General features: G+C 47.0%; 1 protein-coding gene across 1 annotated transcript; it reads left to right on the top strand.

The window, feature by feature from the left end:
- Positions 1-2,823: 2,823 nt before the first annotated feature.
- HEYL (hes related family bHLH transcription factor with YRPW motif like) lies at positions 2,824-20,965 on the top strand. The gene is made up of 6 exons (XM_029081275.1): positions 2,824-3,044; positions 3,341-3,547; positions 12,360-12,426; positions 13,660-13,743; positions 16,538-16,619; positions 18,204-20,965. The coding sequence occupies exons 2-6, from the start codon at positions 3,471-3,473 to the stop codon at positions 18,875-18,877; spliced, it is 984 nt and encodes a 327-aa protein (XP_028937108.1). The 5' UTR covers positions 2,824-3,044; positions 3,341-3,470; the 3' UTR covers positions 18,878-20,965.
- The last annotated feature ends 99 nt before the right edge of the window (positions 20,966-21,064 follow it).

Below are 21,064 nucleotides of genomic sequence, written 5' to 3'. Positions count from 1 at the left end.
CCAGCTCAATTTTCAGTTTCTAGCAGAGGCTACATCAATCATTAATCAATCAATGGTATTTATTGAATGCTTACCACGAGCAACATATAACAGAATTAGCAGAAACGTTTCCTGCCCATAATGAGCTTATAGTCTAGAGGGGGAATCATTTGATGGTTGTGGTCTTTGACATCCATCCTTGTGTTTATGGATATATATCATTTAGCATCTCTAGCATCTTTATTTTTCCCCTTCCATGCCTCACTGTTCCTCTCCAAATATTACGGACTTCTCTTCCATGTATTTATTAATATATTTGAGAAGCTTCATGAGAAGCAGCATGGCCTAGTGGACAGAGCATGGGCCTGGGAGTCAGAGGACCTGGATTCTAATCTTGGCTCTGCACTTGCTTGCTGTGTGATCTTGGGCAAGTCACTTAACTTCTCTGTGCCTCAGTTTCTTCAACTGTAAAATCAGGTTTCAATCCTCCTCCCTCCTACTTAGGCTGTGAGCCCCCTGTGGGACAGGGACTGTGTTCAATCTCATAAACTTGAATCTATCCCAGTGTTTAGAACAGGGCTTGACACATATTAAGCGCTTAACCAATATCATAAAAAGAAGACCTTTACCTCTGAGGCCTAGAATGAATTGTCCCACATCATCCTGCATTCTGATAGCAGGATAATAATAATAATAATAATAATAAGTGGTATTTTTTGAGCACTTACTATGCGCAGAGCACTCTCCTACTACTAATAGTTTCATTGAGTGCTTGTGGTGTGCCCAGCATTGTGCTGAGCATGGGTAGATACAGGACAATCAGATCAGATTGCTCCTGTCCCACAAGGGGATCAGAGTCTGAGGTTTTTAAGCCCCAATTTACAGATAAGGAAACCGAGACCCTTAGAATTTTAGTGACTTGCCCAAGGTCATGCAGCAGGCAAGTGGTGGAGCTGGAATTAGATTTGTGCTTGGAAGCAGCCCCAAATAACAATGAACAGAGAATCCAGAGAGAGGGCCAGGGTGGAGAACAGGCAGTATTAATCCCATTGGGAGAGAGTCTTCCTGGGGGGAAATAGGTAACTCTCTTCCCCAAGTTATTCCCACACCATTTTCTGCATTCAAGACATCGAAACTTGCAGCACGCTGAGTGCAGAACGTCTTTCTGCTTGACGTACTGTGCAGACTGGCTTTTCCACGCACAGAACATCTATCAAGCAAACCCAGAGCTCAAGCTTCTAAAATGGCCGCTCGAAGATGGCAGTGGCCATTTTAACGTTACTTCCAAGTGAACTTTGGGGCCTTTGAATGAGCTACAGAGCTTCTTTCCCACCCACAGGCCAGACTTCCTCCAGGCCTCTCCCCGTCTCCCCTGACTGGAACCGTGACCATAGACGCTCAGGGTGGTGGTCAGCGGTCAAGCTCCCGGGGGGCCATTCTCAGCCGGGATCCTACAATTGCCAAAGGAATGGACTTGGTCCAACCCTTGTGGGAAGATGCTTGACATTCTGAAGGGACCTGCCCGGCCCAGAAGTATCCCGAGTTGTGAGGGCCCCGGGGAAGGGAGGCAGACAGACAGGCTCCCAGAGAGTCAGATGGGCTCTCCCAGCTGAGGAACCACAGACTTTGGTTAGAAATGCTGGAGTGGGAGGGAGAAAAGGGGGGAGGAGAGGAGGGAGAGAGGAAGGGAGGGAGAAAAGGAGGGAGGAGAGAAGGGAGAGAGGCGGGGGGAGAAAGGAGGAAGGAAAAAAGGGGAGAGAAAGGAGAGAGGAAGGAAAAAAGGGGGGAGAAGGGAGAGAGAAAAGGGGGAAGAAAGGAAGAGAGGAAGGGAGGGAGAGGAAGGGAGGGAGAAGAGGGGGAAGAAGGGGGAAGAAGGGAGGGGAGAAGGGGGAAGAAGGGAGGGAGGGAGGGGGAAGAAGGGAGGGAGGGAGGGGGAAGAAGGGAGGGAGGGAGGGGGAAGAAGGGATAGAGGAAGGGAGCGAGAAAAGGGGAAGAAGGGAGGAAGATAGGAGGGAAGATGGGAGAGAAGAAGGGAGGGAGAAGGGGGAAAGGGGAGAGAGGAAGGAAGGGAGAAAAGGGGGATGAAAGGAGAGAAGAAGGGAGGGAGAGAAGGGAGGGAAAATGGAGGAAAAGAGGGAGAAAAGGGGGAAGAAGGAAGGAAAGAGGAAGGGAGGCAGAAGATGGAGAAGAGGAGGGAGGAAAAGAAAAAGGAAGAGAGAAAAGGGGAGAAGAGAGGAGAAAGAGAAGGAAGGAGGGAGGGCAAGCGCGTGATGGGAGAAGTAATTTCGGGTTGGGAGGGCAGGGAGTCGGGGCCGGGACAGACCAGGGAGGAGGAGGGAAGCGGGAGGGAGCAATTTGTATCCTCTTCAGAGTTAACTTCTTCATCTCTCCCGGGGCTATGACCTTATCAGAACTCCAAACAGTGGCCGGTCAATGCCCTCCTCTCTCCCTCTTCGCCGCCGCCTATTGATTAATCCCCGTCAATAGCCCCTTTGAAAAGCAGGCCTCCGCCAGCAAAGGAGCTTAGAATAAGATGGTTTTCATCTGAATCCCAAGTCCCTGAATCGGCTCGAGCCCGGCCGGTCCTCGCAGACATGTGCACGGGGCGTGGAGGGGAGGGAGGGGGGCTGGATGTTGATTTTTCCCTGAAACAACTCGAGGCTTTTTTATCAGTCCCATCTCTTTCCCACGGTTTTCGGTTGCCAATAAGGTCACTGGGCCCTTTAAACCGAAGCTGAGAGCCGGGGGGGAGGGGGCTGGGGGTGTGGGGGAGGGGGAGAAGAGGAGGAGGAGGAGAAGGAGGGGCCGAAGTGTTCACACACTGTTCTTTTTCCAGGAAGAATCAGCGGAGCGAGAGGGGAGGGAGAGGGAGGAGAATTGAAAACCTGGGAAAAAGCTGAGCGCGGCCCAGTTAATCCATCACTCCAGGGGGAATAGCTCATTAACCCATTAAACGGGGAGGTTAAAGGCGTGCTGGGAAGAGGGGGAAGAGGGTGGGAGAGGGCGAAGGACGGGGGAGAAGGTTGGAAAGGAGCGGGCCCGAGAGGGAGAAAAGGGGGAGCAAGGTAAGGGAGTTTTTTTTTTGGTGGAGGGTGGGAAAAAGAAAAATAAGAGTTTGTGGGAGAGGAGCAATTGAACGACAAGAAGCCAGAGGATAGGGTTGGGGGGAGTTGGAGAGACAGCATTCCCACTCCCCAAAGACGGGTGGAAGCGATTTTGTTGTTGCTGATGGTTGTTTTTTTGCCAGCCAGACAAAGGAGCAGAGAGGGCTGGGGGTGTCACTGGGTGGGGGGGGGGGAAGTGGGAAGGAGGAGGGAGCTGGTCTCATTCAGGGCTGCCTCCTTATTCCGTCTGGTTTCAGCCCCCACCTCTTCCCAGGGCTGTGTGTGTGAGTGAGTGTGTGTGTGTGAGTGAGTTTGAGTGTGTGTGTGTGTGTGTGTGTGTGTCTGCACACACACCCCAGAGTGGCATTGGATTCGCTGCTGCTGACCATGAAGAGGCTGTGCGAGGAGACCTCTTCGGACACCGAATCGGATGGCATCATAGACGTGGGAAAAGAAGAATACAGGTAAGGGGCTCTGGGCTCCTCCAGACAATCCCCTCCTTCTTCTCCTTTCAGGCAGAGGTTGGGGGAAAGACTGTAGAGTCCGGGCTGGGGAGTCAGAGGACGTGGGTTCTAATCCCGGCTCCGCCACTTGTCCGCTGTGTGACCCTTGGGCAAGTCGCTTCACTTGTCTGGGCCTCAGTGACCTCCTCCGTAAAATGGGGATAATGAAGACTGTGAGCCCCACGTGGGACAACCTGATTACTTCGTGTCTGCCCCAGCGCTTAGAACAGTCCTTGGCATATAGGAAGGGCTTAACAAATACCATCATCATTATTAACAGCCTGATCTGGATGGAGGCAGAGGGTTTTCCCAAGATTAATCCAGCTGGCCCTTGAAAGACTCCTTAGGATAAGTCCAGCTTGCTTATTTGAGGAGAAAAACATTTCATTTTCTTTTCTGGCCTTTTTTCTCTTCTTTTTTTCTCTTTCCCCAGCCCCTTCATCAAAAGCTATTTTCCTCCACCATACACACTGGCTAGCTTTCAAAAATTATTTTACAGTTTTATAGGGTACCAGTTTAGGTGACCGTAAGCGCCCTGTGGGCGGGGAACGGGTCTACCAGCACTGTTATAATATTCATTCAGTTGTATTTATTGAGCGCTTACTGTGTGTACGGCACTGTACTGAGTTCTTGGGAAGGTATGCTATAACAACAGTCACATTACCCGCCCAAAACGAGCTTATAATCTAGAGGGAGGGAGACAGGCATCGATACAAAAAAATAAAGTATTATGCTCGCCCAATTGTTTAGTGCAGTGCTCCGCACACAGTAAGCGCTCAATAAGTACCATCGAAGATGATGACAACTTTAGATTTAGGTACTCCCCTTTTCTCTAGATTCCCCTACTAACAGGGGTGCTGTGGGCAGGGAATGTCTCTATTGCCATACTGTACTCTTCCAAGCGCTTAGTACAGTGCTCTGCACACAATAAACGCTCAACACATAGGACTGAATGAATGAAAACCCACTTGGGGAGAGCCCAAGTGGAAGTAAGCGTTACATCCTCTGGCTGAATAAAATCCCGGCCTCTCTGGGATGTGTTCTGTTCCCACCATTATCTGAAAGCCTATTGATACTAAATATAGTTAACATACAATTAGCTGCCTCTCTCCACCACCCACATTGTTTCAATCCAGTTCCCACAGTCGGAAGGGTCTAGTACAGTGCCAAGGACGGGAAGGGAATGAGCTGCTACCCTTTGAGACGATGAAGGAGTCAGCGAAATGCCCCCCGGGCTCAGTTTGACTTGTAAAATGGGGATTCCTCCTTCAATTAAATGGAGGTGAAGTTCCCACTCAAAACTCTGCAGAGGTGCTTATGTCATGTTAGGTTAAAGAGGTGGTGAGGAATGAAAATCAGACCCACAGGTGTTGCTGAATTGAGGGTGGACTTTGCATTGTTCTTTATCGTTTTTCTGCAGAGTTCCGAAAGGCACCCTGATAGTTTACGTGGTAGAATTATATGGCGAGTCGCTTTTCATTCAGACATTCACTCGATTGTATTTATTGACCGTTTACTGTGTGCAGAGCACTGGACTAAGCGCTTGGAAAGTACGAACTGCTTGGCACATAGCACTTAACAAAAACCATCATTATTAACTCAGCAACAGAGTCCCTGCCCATAACGAGAGGGCCCCTGGATTTTAGGGGCCGGTTTACAAGAGTCGCTGACACCGTTGAGCCCGTTGTTGGGTAGGGATTGTCTCTGTCGCCAAATTGTACTTTCCAAGTGCTTAGTACAGTGCTCAGCACACAGTAAGGTCTCAGTAGATACGATTGAATGAATGAATGACTAGTGTAGTTGTAAAGGAGCAGTTAGTAAGCTATTTCTACTTTGCAAGGTTTGGAAAAATCAGAAAATTTGTCTCCTTGAAGAGCGCTGCTTCTGTGCCCCCTGACAGTCCTTTTGCTATCAGGCAGAGGATGAATCTCCTTCTAGACTATAAGTTTCTTGAGAGCAGGGAACGTACCTACCAACTCTCTTGTATTGAACGCATCCAAGTGCTTAGTACAATGTTCTGCCCACAGTAAGCACTCAATAAGTAACTATTGATTTATTGATGGCGCTTGTCTATAAAAATATAACTTCACAACATATTTTGGCAAATCCAGATGATCTCAGAAGCTCTTTCTTTTCTAGTTAGTAATTCTGGTGCAAACTAAAGTGATTTGAACTCCTCTGCCTTTCTCCTTTGCCTTTCAACGCTCCACAGATACTTTATCCAAGGCTGAGAGGCACTAAGCAAACCTAATTTACAGTAATTCACTTGACCAGGTCGTGCATGCATAATGAATAACTGACTCAATTGTCCAACTCTTTTACACACAAACCACTTAACAGTGTAAGGCATCATACCTATAAACAACATTTGGAATTACTAGAATTTGGGGACAGTGAAGCTCATTTTTGATGAAAAAATATTTTTTTTAATTGTTTTTTGGACATTTGGCAAATGCAACCCTTCCTTTTCAAATTTATGGGAATTTTCAACTGAGGATGAAATTATTCCGTGAAAAATGATCACTCCATGACTCCGCATATATTTTAGCACCTGTAATCAATCAATCAGTTAATCATATGCAGCATGGCTCAGTGGAAAGAGCACGGGCTTTGGAGTCAGAGGTCATGAGTTCGAATGCCAGCTCTGCCACTTGTCAGCTGTGTGACTGTGGGCAAGTCACTTAACTTCTCTGTGCCCCAGTTACCTCATCTGTAAAATGGGGATTAAGACTGTGAGCCCCACGTGGGACAACCTGATTCCCCTGTGTCTACTCCAGAGCTTAGAACAGTGCTCTGCACATAGTAAGCGCTTAACAAATACCAACATTATTATATAGAAAGTGATTGGGCGAGTACAATATAACAGAGTTGGTAGATTGGTAGACACCTTCCCTGCCCACCTGCAATGAAATTTACCTTTCCCCTGCAAAAGCATATTAATAATAATAATGAAAACATTATTATGATTATGCGCTTACTAGGTCCCAAGTATGATGCTAAATGCTGGAATACATACAAAATAATTTAATGGGTCACAGTTCCTCTCCCACACAGGGTTCATAGTCTGAGTATGTGTTCAAAATGCACTCATTTGCACACATTGAACACCTTCACAACTAATGCCCGATCTCTTCCTGAAACTCTCCTTGCTGTGGCTGGAAAAACACCCAAAGGAACACCCACCAAAGCAGTCATCCCCTTCCCACCCCCTACTTCTTTCCCTGTTCATGAAACCTTGGATACTGAGACCTTGATAAATGTAGATCACTTGCAGGCAGATAAAACACTTTCCCTTTGAAGGAAAACTCTTTGAAGGCAAAGACCAAGTATCCTAGCCTCCTACACAGTTGTACTCTTACATGGTAGGTGGGCCAGAAATTCCACTGGTTAATTGACTGGCTTTCAGAGACCCATTGGGGAAAGAAAGCTTTTACTCTTCTTCTTGGATCTGTACAACCAGAAGATGCTGTAGGTATCGAGAACTAGGGATTGAGAGAATAGTGAGGAGCTGGGGCAGGAGAGGGCATTCTAAAGGAAAAAAAGACTTGGGTAGGGGAATAATAATAATACTAATAATCTGTGACATTTGTTAAGCACTTACTATGTGCCAGGCACATAGTGCTGGGGTAGATACATGATAATGAGGTCCCACAGTTGCCTGCTGTGTGACCTTGCACAAGTCACTGACAAGCAGCTTGGCTTAGTGGATAGAGCACGGGCCTGGGAGTCAGAAGGTCCTGGATTCTAAACCTAGCCTCCACTACTTGTCTGCTTTGTGATCTTGGGTAAGTCACTTCACTTCTGTGTGCCTCAGTTACCTCATCTGAAAAATGGGGATTTAGACTTTGAGATCTAGGTGGGACAGGGACTGTGTCCAACCTGCTTTGACCTCATGTGGTTCAGGAACAGTGTGTGACCTGATTAACTTGTACCTACCCCAGTGCTTGACACATAGTAAGCACTTAAATACCATAATAATGATAATAATAATAGTAATAATAGTGTTAGTTTCCCAAACTCTATCATATGGATATGATTTCCCAGACCTGTTTAAACATCTGAACTTGGAACTCTATTTCTGGTCAAGGATTTAGGGAGCCCTTGAAGCTGGGGCTTTAGGTTTTTTTTTTCTTTTAAAGAAACCATTCATTCAATCATATTAATTGAGCGCTTACTATGTGCAGAGCACTGTACTAAGCATTTGGGCAAGTATAATATGACATTAAATAAACAGACGCATTCCCTGCCCACAATGAGCTTACAGTCCTCCTCACCTCTCTTATTCTCCCATGCCAGTGTCTAGTGTTTTTCTTAGCTTCCTCTCCTTGACTCCTAAACAAAACCACCATATCTTTAAGAAAACATGAAAAACTAAAAGAAAAAACATTCCAGGTCCTGGACCTAGTTCTTTAGGTGATCCTTCCCAATATGCGTCACCACTGTGTACAGAGGAGGTCCTAACCGAAGAGTCTCATGTACTTAATGACTGTGACTTTTATCAAAGCAGCCTCAAATTTCTGGGCTCTGACAAAGTGCCCAGGCTGCAGTCCTGACTTCAGGAACTCTGACTCTACCCTGGGAAAGGCAAAGAAACGTGGGCTCATGGAAAGAACTACCATGAGAACGTCAACAAATTTACAAACTGAAAAACCAGAAAAATCATCGGTTGTAAAGGCACCCAGTCTTTACACTCGCACTGAATACTTTGTGGTTCTGTTGTCTTATACACCCTACCATTGACTTATATACCCTGCTATTTAAGCCCTAACTCCTGTGTATATTCACTCCTCCATCTTTTTCTTTCCTCTAAATTTTTTCGGTGTCTTTGTCTTCCTTCCTACATTGTAAATTATATCTGCAATTTCTTTATCTGTACTAATGCCTGTCTCCCCCCTCTCTGTAATTTATTTATTTATATTGCTGTCTGTCTCCCCCTCTAGGCTGTAAGCTCATTGTAGTCAGGGAATGGTTCTACCAATTCTGTTATACTGTACTCTCCCAAACGCTCTGCTCACAGTAAACACTCAATAAATGCTATTGATCGATTGATTGAGTAAGGTCTTTGGAGACAGGTGTAGTTTCTACTAATTGCGTTTATTAATTGTGAGTCCCTTGAGGGTCAGTTTCCTTGTTTAATTCCCACCTGTGTTCTTGTTCTCACCTTTTAGCACAATGCTCTGAACATAGTAAGTACTTAATAAATTAATATGCTCATACTGCAACTAGTCTTACAAGGACTAATTCAGATTCTATTGTATTTTCCCAAGCACTTAGTAGCGTGCTCTGCTCAGAAAAGGCACTCAGGAAATACTATTGATTGATTGTTCTCTCCCGTTTAGGGAAGGACAATTGTGGTTGTGTTGTTGCAAATGAGACCCCCTTAAAAGTGGGTATTCAGGAAGGCAGGAGGACTCTAGTGAGTTGGAGAGCATTTTGGTAAATATGATGAAGAAGACTGTTGTCTCTGTCAGGTGGTCCCACATAATTAACTAATAATAATAATAATGTTGATATTTGTTAAGTGCTTACTATGTGCACAGCACTGTTCTAAGCGCTGGGGTAGATACAGGGTAATCAGGTTGTCCCACGTGAGGCTCACAGTCTTAATCCCCATTTTACAGATGAGGGAACTGAGGCACAGAGAAGTTGAGTGGCTTGCCCACAGTCACACAGCTGACAAGTGGCAGAGCCGGGATATGAACCCATGACCAGTATTCCTCTGTGGGGTCTTTGCCCTAGTTTTGGACCTCTCATGTCAAACCAGCAGGGATTTTCTCCTTTAGCTCTTGGGCTAAGGCTGGGTCTGTATTGATTGAAAAAAAAAAAGCATCCCGTGAAGAAGGAAGGTGTGAGATTATGGCCTCGGTGGCATCTCAGCTGCCATTTGACAAAATTCCTAACACGACGCTGCTTTTAGCTGCTTCGTCCAAACTCACAACCCACCCTAGGGAGCGGTTTTGCCAGAAGTTTGCCCAGCACTTGAAAAACAGAGCTCTGAGGGCTAGAATAGATGGGAGTCCTCGTTTCTCACGCTCTCCCGGCTCCGAGTGAAGATCCAGTTGAGGCTGCCGTCAGAGCCCACCCACACTGCCGATCCTCCGGCCCTCGCTGCTGCTGCTGGTGGTCACTGCTGAGTAATCTAATACCTTTGCCCCCCATGACTGCCACCTCCCGTGGCCGAGGGCCAGCTCCACAGTGGACAAGGCCTGCGGTCCCGCGGAGGGGGGAGGGGGGCCGCGATCTCAAGCGTTCCAGGCCTCGTTCCGGCTGTTTTCCTCTGAAACTGAATCTCGTCTCTCAGGAGTGACTGCCATTTTTGATCGGATTACAGAAGCAGATTCTGGTAAATCCGACCCTTGGCCTCATGGGACCACTTTCAGGATGGGTGGACGCCTCTTTGTAAAGACTCTCATTATCCGGGTTTCTGTTGTGTTGTTTTAAAAACCAGGTCCTTTCATTCTCCCGGTTTCTGCTGGGTCGTTGGGCAAAAACGGTCCGGTGGAATCAAATAACCTTACCAACTTTGTAAAGGGAGTCAGTCAGTCAATCGTATTTATTGAGCTCTTACTGTGTGCAGAGCAATGTACTTCGCACTTGGAAGAGTACAATATAACGGACACATTCCCTGCCCACAAGGAGCTTTCAGTCTAGAAGGAGTTTAGAGTCAGAAATCGGCATGTTTCAGAGTAATTTGTTTTTTGTCACAGGTCAAGAAGAGGTTGTGTTTTGCCACTGACCTGCTGGGTATGACCTAAGGCAAGACACTTTACTGCTCTCTGCCTCAGTTTCCTCAACAGTAAAGTAGGGGTAAAATACTTGTTTTCCCTCCTTCTTAGACTGTTACCTCCAAATAATAATTACGGTATTTGTTAAGCACTTACTATGTGCCAAGCACTTTTCTAAGCACTGGGATAGATAAAGGTTAATCAGGTTGTCCCACGTGGGGCTCACAGTATTAATCCCCATTTTATAGATGAGGTATCTGAGGCACAGAGAAGTTAAGTGGCTTGCCCAAGTGGCAGATGAGTGGCAGAGCCGGGATTAGAACTCACATCCTCTGACTCCCAAACCCGTGCTCTTTCTACTAAGCCACGCTGCTTCTCCGAATGGGACAGGGATTGATCTCTGTCTATTTTGAATCTATTGCAATGCTTACCACAGGGCCTGGCACAGATCAAGCACTTACTAACACCATTAAAATAAAAAATAAGAAGTCCCATCTTGAGTAGGCCTCAGGATCCTAAATGTCAGTTTTACGCACCTGATTGACAACATTATTTCAGACCTCATCTTAGTTCCAGTTCTGTCCCCATATCCTTCCCCTGGCCTGAGTCACCTGGACAATCCCCAGAGAGCAGGTAGGCTGGCCTCATGGTTCAGCAGGTAGTAAGGAGCCACTAATGGGCTTGTGTTCTAGTCTCGACTCTGCCACTTAGCTGCAGTGTGACCTTGGGTGAGTCACTTAACTACTCTGTGCCTCAGGTTCCTTTTCTGTAAAGTGGGATTAATACTTGCTCTCCCTCGCCTCCAAACTGTGAATCCCATGTGGGACAGGGACTGTGTCTGACCTGATTAATATGTATTTACCTTAGTGCTTAAAATAGTGCTTGGCATATACTGAACACTTGAGAAAGAGAGAAGCAGCATAACCTAATGGAAAGATCTTGGGCCTGGGAGTCAGAGGATCTGGGTTTTAATCCTATCTCTGCCACTTGTCTGTTGTGTGACCTCAGGTAAATCACTTAAATTATCTGTGCCTCAATTTCCTAATCTGTAAAATGGGGATTAAATTTTGTATCTTCCTACATAGACTGTGAGCATCTTGTGGGACAAGAACTGTGTCTAACCTGATAACCTGTATCTACCCTAGTGCTTAGAACAGTGCTCGGCACGTAGTGAGCACTTCACAAACCCCACAGTTATTACTATTAGTATTAATTCAAATTCCCGTTATTATTATTACTATTATGATCATCTTCAGGTAAAAATTAATCAGGCAGACTTTGGGCCGATTAGCAAACCCTGGCAAGTTCCTTCACGTAATATCGTAACCTAAAATTTCTTAGCTCCAGGAATAGAATTTATTAATCACTTACTGAATACAATGCACTGTACTATGCACTTAGAAAATAATAAAAAAAAGATATGATCTGTCCCTGTAGGGAACTTAGGCTCAAATGTGCTGAATGGCAGTGAAAAGTACAAATTACAGACTGTCAGGGCTACTCAACCCATCAATGATGGTTTTTATTTTATTTTTTATGGTATTTGTGAAGTGTTTACTATGTGCCAGGCACTGTGCTAAGTGCTGGGTAGATACAAGATAATCAGGTTGGACACACTCCCTGTCCCATATGGGGCTCACTGTCTTAATCCCCATTTTACAGATGAGGGAACTGAGGGACAGAGAAGCGAAGTGCCTTGCCCAAGGTCACACAGCAGACAAGCGACAGAGCCGGGACTACAACCCACGTCCTTTTGACTTCCAGACCTGTGCTGTACCCACTAGGTCACACTGCTTCTCATTTAGCCTGATGTTAGATGGGCCAGATATAGGCTGGGCCAATATCCACAGCCTCCAATTCCTCTTCTTTTCCCTGCCTTGTCCAGACGGTCTTAAATGCACTCAACTGTGCATTGAAGGGATTCCAAGGAGTGGGGAAAAACCGAGCCACTTAGTCTACCTTAGCCTGAACACTTTAAACCTGTGAATGTTATGAATGGAAAACAGTAAAACAAACCTTTTTTTTTTTTCCCTCCCCACCATCTCCAGCCAAATATCCAGGTCTGTTTCCCCAACCACCACATCTCAGATGCAAGCCAGGAAAAAGCGGAGAGGGGTGAGTCCTGTTTCTCTCTTCCCGAAAACCTCATTTCGCTTTTGTACCTCGGGCACGACACGTAGGCAGTCTATTTCTCCGGGAATTTCACAATTTGTTCTGAGCTCATTATTGGGGTAATGGGATCTCCCTTGGGCAACTCGCATGGGTGGCCTGAAACACTGGAATCGAGTGGAGTGACACTACCATTGTGTTTGAGTCATGGGGGATGGGGGAGATGTGTGTGTGTGTGCTGTTCTTTTAGTCTCATCATTAAATATCATTGAAAAAATATCCAGTGAGGCCTTGAAAAAGCTCAGACATCAGAATCAGGGTTGGGACTATAACAATGAGAAAGGCTCATGTCCCATCCCTGGAATCCCAAGACAGCAGATGATTTTCTTTCCCTTTTCCCCCTACAATCTCACTCCCTCACACACTGGGCTGAACTCGGTTCCAGAGTTGTCAGAATCAGCTCGGCTGCCTTGTCCAAGATGGCTGCCTGAGGTACCACCAAGCCGCATGGCCTAATGGAAAGAGTATGGACCTTGGAGTCAATGGACTTGGGTTCTAATTCTGGCCCAGTCACTTGTCTGCTTATGACTTTGGGCAAATCACTTCTCTGCCTCAGCTGTAAAATGGGGATTCAATCCTATACCCTCCTACTTAAGGAAGCAGTGTGCCATAAGGGATAGAGTATGGGCCTGGAAGTCAGAAGGTCATGGGTTCTAATCCCCAGTCCTCTATTTGTCTGCTATATGACCTTAGGCAAGTCACTTCACTTCTCTGAACAAATACCATTATAATTATTATTATTATTAGGCTGTGAGCCCTCTGTGGGATAGGGAAATATGGGGAGAAATTATTGCTTAGAATTTGTTAGGTTTTTCTGAGATTGGCCGGGGAGGGTTCACGTAAAGACACAGCAGAGAGAGCAAGGGCTCAAGGTTTTTTAAAAAATAATATTTATTAAGCACTTGCTGTGTGCCAGGCACTGTACTAAGCGCTGGGGTAGATAAAAGGTAATCCAGGTAGACACAGCCCCTGTCCCACATGGGCTCACAGTCTTAATCCCCATTTTACAGATGAGGTAACTGAGGCCCAGAGAAGTGAAGTGACTTGCCCAAGGTCACACCACAGACAAGCGGTGGAGCCGGGTTTAGAACTCAGGTCCTTTTAACTTCCAGGCCCGGGCTGTGGCCACTAGTCCTCGCTGCTTCCTCTGTTTCTCACCTTGCTGTCATTCTCTTTTAGATTATAGAGAAACGGAGACGAGACCGGATCAACAGCAGTTTGTCTGAACTTCGGCGCCTTGTTCCCACCGCCTTCGAGAAGCAGGTACGTTCAGGGCGCCCTGCGATACTTGGTATAACTGTGGTATTTGTTAAGTCCTAACTCGGTGCCGAGCACCGTGCTAAACACTGGGGTAGGTTCGGTACGATCCGATCAGACTCGGTCTCTGTCCCTCACCAGACGGGTGAAAGACTCCTTGACCAAAGGCAATTCCCAACAGGATGTTATGATGTGGGAGGTTCTGTATGGTTTATTTGCGATCCGATTGGAAATAACTTCAAGAAGCTGCCTCCTTCCCTGCAAATTAAGGCAAGACTCAGCCTCTGTCTCTCTCTGTCTCTGCTTTCTATCTCTTCTTGTCTAGAGAAGCACTGTAGCCTAGTAGAAAGAGAACATTCCCGGGAGTCAGAGGACTGGGCTTCTAATCCCAGTTCCACCACGTACCTGCTGTGTGACTTCGAACAAGTCGTTTAACTTCGGGGCCTCAGTTCCCTCATCTGTAAAATGGGGAGTTCAATACCAATTCCCCCTCCTACTTAGACTGTGTGCCTCATATAGGACTTGATGACCTTGTACCTACTGCAGCGCTTAATACAGTGCTTGGCACATAGTAAGAGCTTAACAAATATGACAATTATTATTATTATTGTTATCTCTGCTTGTCTGCAACCCAAACTCCCACACTCCCACACACAAACACACACACACTCTCTCTCAGGGTTTTAATCCCTTGTGACTATCTGCCCTTCGTCATCTTGAGCATCCACAGTCAGGATTCCTTAGTTCCAGAGGGAGGCTCTTCGTTGGTTGTACATATAGCATTTGAGCACTTCTCCAACACTCTGACACTCGGCTTCTATTGCCTTCTCTCATTAGCCGAGGTAATAAAAATCTTTCTTCTGTGGATACCTTCGTCGGAGTAGTTCATTCATTCAATTGTATTTATTGAGCACTTAATATGTGTGCTTTGGAGAGTACAGTCTAACAATAGGCAGATGCATTCCCTGCCCACAATGAGCTTACAGTCTGGAGGGGGAGATAGACATTAATATCAATAAATAAATGACAGATATGGACAGAAGTGCTGTGGGGCTGGGAAGGGGGATGAATAAAGGGAGCGAGTCAGGGTGACGCAGAAGGGAGTGGGAGAAGAGGAAAGGAGGGTTTAGTCGGGGAAGGCCTCTTGGAGGAGGTGGACCTTCGATAACTCAATGACTCTCCTTCTGCTGGGTCTTCCCACCAGGGCTTAATCCAGAAATGAGGTGGCGGTCACCTCCTGCAGTCCAGCCCCCATTTTTGGATATAGTTGAGCCACCAGTTTCCTGATTCATTCAATCGTGTTTATTGAGCGCTTACTGTATGCAGAGCACTGAACTAAGCACTTGGGAGAGTACAATAAAACAATAAACTGACACATTTCCTGCCCACAATGAGCTTAGAGTTTAGAGGACTGAAGACCTCCAGTGCTTTTGATTTCTCTAGGGAACCCCCTCCCCTCCATAAACACACTCCCCCGGACTTCTCTGAGGTAGGGGAACCACACTTTATTTGTGTTAAATTGAGCTGTGAATAATAAGAAGAATGTAATATATACTATAGTTTTATAATGTAATAGAGTGATATAATGGAACAATAGTAATTATTATTAGTCTTAGTAGTACTGTGCTGGATGAATGATGTTGATTTCAAGGTCTTTAGCTGACAAAGATGAAAATCATTACCACCTCCAATGCTTTATTGTCCTCTGAGACACACACATTCCCCCTCCCTCCCATGCGTACACCATTCACAAGCTGAATAGCCTATAGGGAACATAGAGTCTTGAGATGATATAGACAAAAAGGTTAAGGAAAATTTAAATGGTAATCAATCAATTGTATTTATTGAGCGCTTACTGTGTGCAGACCACTGTGCTAAGCGCTTGGGAGAGTACCATGTAACTGGTAGCTGCTAAAAGAGTTAAAAATAGTTTCATTTGGCCTCAGGGCTTTCCTGTTTTAGAATCAGAGTCCACGGAAAACCTAGAATGTAGCAGGGAATGGTGGTGACACAAAAGGGGTTGCTTAGAACAGTGCCTGGCACATAAGCAGCATGGCATAGTGGCTAGAGCACAGGTATGAGAGTCAGAAGGTCTTAGGTTCTAATCCCGGTCTGCCACTTGTCTGCTGTGTGACCCTGGGCAAGTCACTCAGTGGAAAGAACACAAGCTTGGGGGTCAGAGGTCATGGGTTCTAATCCCGGCTCCACCACCTGTCAGCTGTGTGACTTTGGGCAAGTCACTTAACTTCTCTGTGCCTCAGTTACCTCTTCTGTAAAAGGGGGATTAAGACTGTGAGCCCCACTTGGGACAACCTGGTTACCTGTATCCCCGCATCGCTTAGACCAGTGCTTGGCACTTAGTAAGTGCTTAACAAATGCCATCATTATTATTATTATTATTCTCTGTGCCTCACTTCCCTCATCTGGAAAATGGGGATTGAGACTGTGAGCCCCATGTGGGACAGGGACTGTGTCCAACCCGATTTACTTGTATCTACTCCAGTGCTTAGTACTGTACCTGGCACATAGTAAGCACTTGACAAATACCATTATTATTAACAACAAATACCATAATCACCATAATTATTACTTAAATCAGTGGCATCCTCATCTCACTATCTTCCACCTCGGCCCTCAATTCTTTTTCCTTGGACCTTATTGGACTCCAAATCTCTCTGCTATTGATTTTTCTCTCCAGAATAAATAACTGAATGTACCACTGAGGTTGGGTAGAAATAGCCAAATGCTCTGGATTTTATGATATCTCATAGTCACGTCTTTTCCCCTTCCTCAAATGCAGGGCTCTTCCAAACTGGAGAAAGCAGAAATCCTACAGATGACAGTGGACCATTTGAAAATGCTCCATGCTACAGGAGGAACAGGTGAGTTTTCTTTCGAGGAGAGAGGGAGGTGAGAGGATATCCATTCCGAGCAGGAGGGCAGCTAGGGATTCTGAGGGCTCTGGGGGGAGAGTGATGCCTGGCAAAAAGGTCATTTTGCATTTGAGAAAACAAGGTTGAGGGAGTTTATCAAGCCCAGAGCCTCTGGTACAGCAAAGTCAGGTTTTCAGTTGTTCAGGTCACTCACCACTGACATAGGACCAGTCAGAGCCTGGGGAAGGATCCGATGTCCTGAAGTTATGGTTAGGAGTTAGTCTGCACCGTCAACAAGGATTTTAAACTTTGTAGTCTGTATGTGGTCATCTTGGGAGCAGATGCCTGCAAATGGTGATTATGAGGAATGATAGGAAATCTCTTGTCCTGGCCTAAATTACTACCATATTTTCTTAGTCCTTTACAATCCACGGATTCAGTTTATTCTTGGTTGCCCAAGAGTTTGTAGAATTCCTATTTACCCTTTAGGGGCTGCTTAGATGGCTCTCTACTAAGTGAGAATAATGAGCGATTCTGTAATAATTAATCAGATGTCTAAACAGCCATTCAAATATACACAAGGGACTACCTAGCTGGGATCTCAAGCCTGCTGTTTCTTTTTTTAATATATATGCTATTTATTAAGTGCTTACTATATGCCAGGCAATTTACTAAGTGCTGGGGAAGATATAAGCTCATCGGATTGGACACAATCTGTATCCCACATGGGGCTCATGATCTTAATCCCCATTTTACAGATGAGGTAGCGGAGGCAAAGAGAAGTGAAGTGACTTGCCCCAAGGTCACCCAGTAGACAAATGGTGAGCTGGGATTAGAATCCAGGTCCTTCTGACTTCCGGGCTTGTGTTCTATCCATTAGGCCACGGTGCTTCTCTGTTGCCATTAGACAAGGGAAATCAAAGGACTGCTATGACTAATAATAATAATGATAGTGGTATTTGTTAGTGCTTACCATGTGTCAAACACTGTACCAAGCACTGGTGTTGATACAAGATCATCAGGTTCCACATAGGCCTCACACTCAAAGTAGGAGGCAGAACAGGTTTGAATCTCAACTTTGCAGAAGAGGGACCGAGGCACAGAGAGTTAAATGACTTGCCCAAGGTCACAGCAAACAAGTGGCAGAGATGGGACCTTTCAAGTGATCCTTATGGGGAGTAAAGAAAGATCAGTCACTAGCATTCAGTCCCTCCTCCTCCACTTGTCTGCAGGGTGATCTCATGAGCCTCACAGCCTAAGTGGGAGGGAGAATGGGTATTCAATCCCCATTTGACAGATGAGGAAACTGAGGCACAGAAAAGTGAAGCGACTTACTCAAGGTCACAAGACAGGCAAGTGGCAGAGTCAGGATTAGAACCCAGATCCCCCGACTCCTGGGCCTGGGCTTTTTCCGCTAGACTACATGACGTGTTTCGAATCCTCGTGAAATTTGGCAAACTTTTGTCCACGAAACCCGCTTTGCTTGCAAGTTCCCGGGGTGAAGCGTGCCCTTCCTCCAGAGGCAGGATGATGGGCCACACGTTCCCGGGCTGTGTCGGGCATGATGTTGGATATGGGCCATTCTCCTCACAGGATTCTTTGACGCCCGGGCCCTGGCAGTGGATTACAGAAGCATCGGCTTCCGCGAGTGCCTGACTGAAGTCGTCAGATACCTGGGGATCCTCGAGGGACAGAGCAGCGCCGATCCCATCCGCATCCGGCTCCTCTCCCATCTGAACAACTACGTTTCTGAGATGGAGCCATCACCGGTGGCCGCGGCCCTCCTGCCCTTTCAGGCCTGGCCCTGGTCCTTCCTGCAAGGCGGGCCAGCACCCACCGGGCCTGCCAGCCGGGTCCAGGTGCCACAGCGGGAACCGGCCCCGGGCCTGGCTCTCTTGACTGCTTCCTCCCTCGCCTACCCCGGCCCGACTCCAAGATCGGCTCCTCTCCGCCGGCCGCCCGGCGCCGCCCTGCCCACCCGCCGGGGTCTCCTGCCTGGCCGGGCTGGCTCATCGTCTCGGAGGGGCCGGTCTGCCGGGGCACCGGCGGCCCCCGGCGGCCCCCCGAGGGCCACGGCGTCCAAGGACAGCCGGGTCACCGCGGCGGCGGCCTTCCTTCTCTCCTCCTCTGCCTCAGCCGCAGCGGCCGGGCCCCCGGCTTACACAACCCCGCCGGCCGTGTTGAATCCTTCTCCCCAGGGGTTGGCCGTCAGGGTTGCCGCTGCCAGACTCTGCCGCTCCTGGGCCACTGAAATCGGTGCTTTTTAATTTGGGTCATGGGGCAGGGGGGAGGGGAGGGATCTCTTCCCAAACTTCACCAGAGATACCGTCCTTCCGGGGAGGGTTTCCCACAGTGGAAGCCACTGATCTGAGATCAAGGGGAACGCCCAGCTGAGCAGCCTTCCTGCTTTGCTTTGTGGAAATAATAGCTCCTCCGAGACTCTCCTCTCTCTTTCCACACTCTCCCGCTTCTCCTCCCTTGTTCAGTTCCCCCTCAATCCCTTCCACATTAGCTCCCCCAGCTCCTAAGCCTACCCCACTTCCCTTCATCTCCATCCTCATTTATTTATACCTCCTCCATTTCAGCTTTACTGATAATCGTATTGAACTTAAATGGACTTTTCAGTATATGGCTACATTTCGCCCCAGCAGATGGGGAGTGAAATTTATCTCCAAGCCTTGAGAAAAAGTGCTCTCCTCATGCACGGATACAAGAGAGTCTCAAAGACTAACACCCACGTAGAAGCAGACGCCCCTTTATTCGGCGTTGGGTCTAATCGGGGTGTGGGATTCCGTTGAAAAAAAATTGGTTAGAGAAAAAGAAATAAATTGTTTCCAGGACTGGGGGCGAGACCGAGGCCTCAGGCAACAAATTCACATTCTCACACTGGTTTCTTGAGAGCTGCTGTCTCGGGGGCAGCAAAACACTGGCTGGTTTGTTCTCAGTTAAAAGCGTGCCATCGCAGTGCTAAGCATAAGCATACGATGTGTGGAGAAGTACGTGTGATTAGTTGTCCCTGCCTTGGAGCGTGTGGGATCGTTTGGGAGCTAACTGGACGTGCCCCAGGGCTGTACTCGACCCTGGCATGCTCTGCCCTCCAGGGAGAAGCCCAAGTGTCTCATAAGGTGCATTCGGGTTCCAGAGATCGAAATAAACAGATTCCCGGTAGGCAAGGCTGACATGCTCCTTCTCTGCCAAGTCTGTCTGGCTTCGGGTCATTTTAGATGCTAATGAGAGCCCTCATAAAACATGCCAGTTACCTTCTCGTCCTCCTCCTCCTCCTCTTTCTCTTCCTTCTCCTTCTCTTCCTCCTTCTCCTCTTCCTCCTCCTCTCTCCTCCTCCGGCACCTTCCAAATCCAGATCAATGTCAGCTTCGCAACTGTATATGTCCTATTTCATTCAACAGCTGAACTTTGATACCTAGGTATTCCAATACCTTGAAGGTTTCCAGAGACCAAACATTTCTCAGCAACATTCCCAACTCAAAAGGGGGGTGTGAAATTGAATTTCTAGCCAGAGAATTGGAGGTGTGGCATACCTGTAGACAGGAACCTGGTCTCGGATTTTGTGCCCCTGAAGATTTCGGTCAGTCTTCATCCACCCTGTGTGACTTTCTGTTTGTGGTTGTCATGGAGGAAGGGAAGGGGTGTATGGTAGTGAAATATCATGTACCCAAAAGCTGAATCTGTATTAGAGATTGAGATTCCTTATTCCCAAGACCAGTTTTCTTCTGATCCGGGAAGCCGATTCTGTCGCCGCAGCTTTGTGCTACCCTGAAACAGGAACAAACACCACAAAGGGACGGGAAGAGGAGAGCCGTCAGGAGCTTATTTGGCTAATATTTTCCTGGCCCCAGCCGAGTCAGGCAACTGGCGAGTTGCCTATTTGGGCATATGGTTCAGGGGTAGACCTCAAAACGGCTATGTCTGTGCCGTGGGGAGTTTCTGATGAAGGCACAAGAAAGAGACATTTTACTCGGCGGAGAGAAAAATCCCCAAACCATGCCTAGACCATAAGAAGGTTATATTGTACTCTCCCAAGTGCTTAGGACAGTGCTCTGCATACAGTAAGAGCTCAATAAATGCGATTGACTTATTGATGGCAGGGACTGTGTTCTGTCCATGTCAGTGACCCATTGCATTCACTCTCTTTGTGGTCACTCTCCTTCCCTGAAGTAGCTGTATAATCAAGGAAAGCCCCGTCATTCCTGATTATATTCCCAGGAAATACCCTTTCGGACCGTCGGCTGCAGCTTTGCCTCGCAGTTTACCGAGAGTAGTCACGCCTCACTTTGTTCTACGTAGAGTTGTTAAATGGTCAAGCAGCGGATCAAAATAAAGTCCTTCAAACCCCATGTTAACGTTGCTGTGTGTTTTAAGTCCAGAGGGCTGGGTTACCCAGGTAAGTTAGGGGATGAACAGCATCTTGGACTCAAAAGTTTAATTTTTTATTT

The sequence above is a fragment of the Ornithorhynchus anatinus genome, chromosome 16, assembly GCF_004115215.2.
Source record: "Ornithorhynchus anatinus isolate Pmale09 chromosome 16, mOrnAna1.pri.v4, whole genome shotgun sequence".
Taxonomy (NCBI): domain Eukaryota; kingdom Metazoa; phylum Chordata; class Mammalia; order Monotremata; family Ornithorhynchidae; genus Ornithorhynchus; species Ornithorhynchus anatinus.
This window is presented reverse-complemented; position numbering and strand designations above follow the sequence as displayed.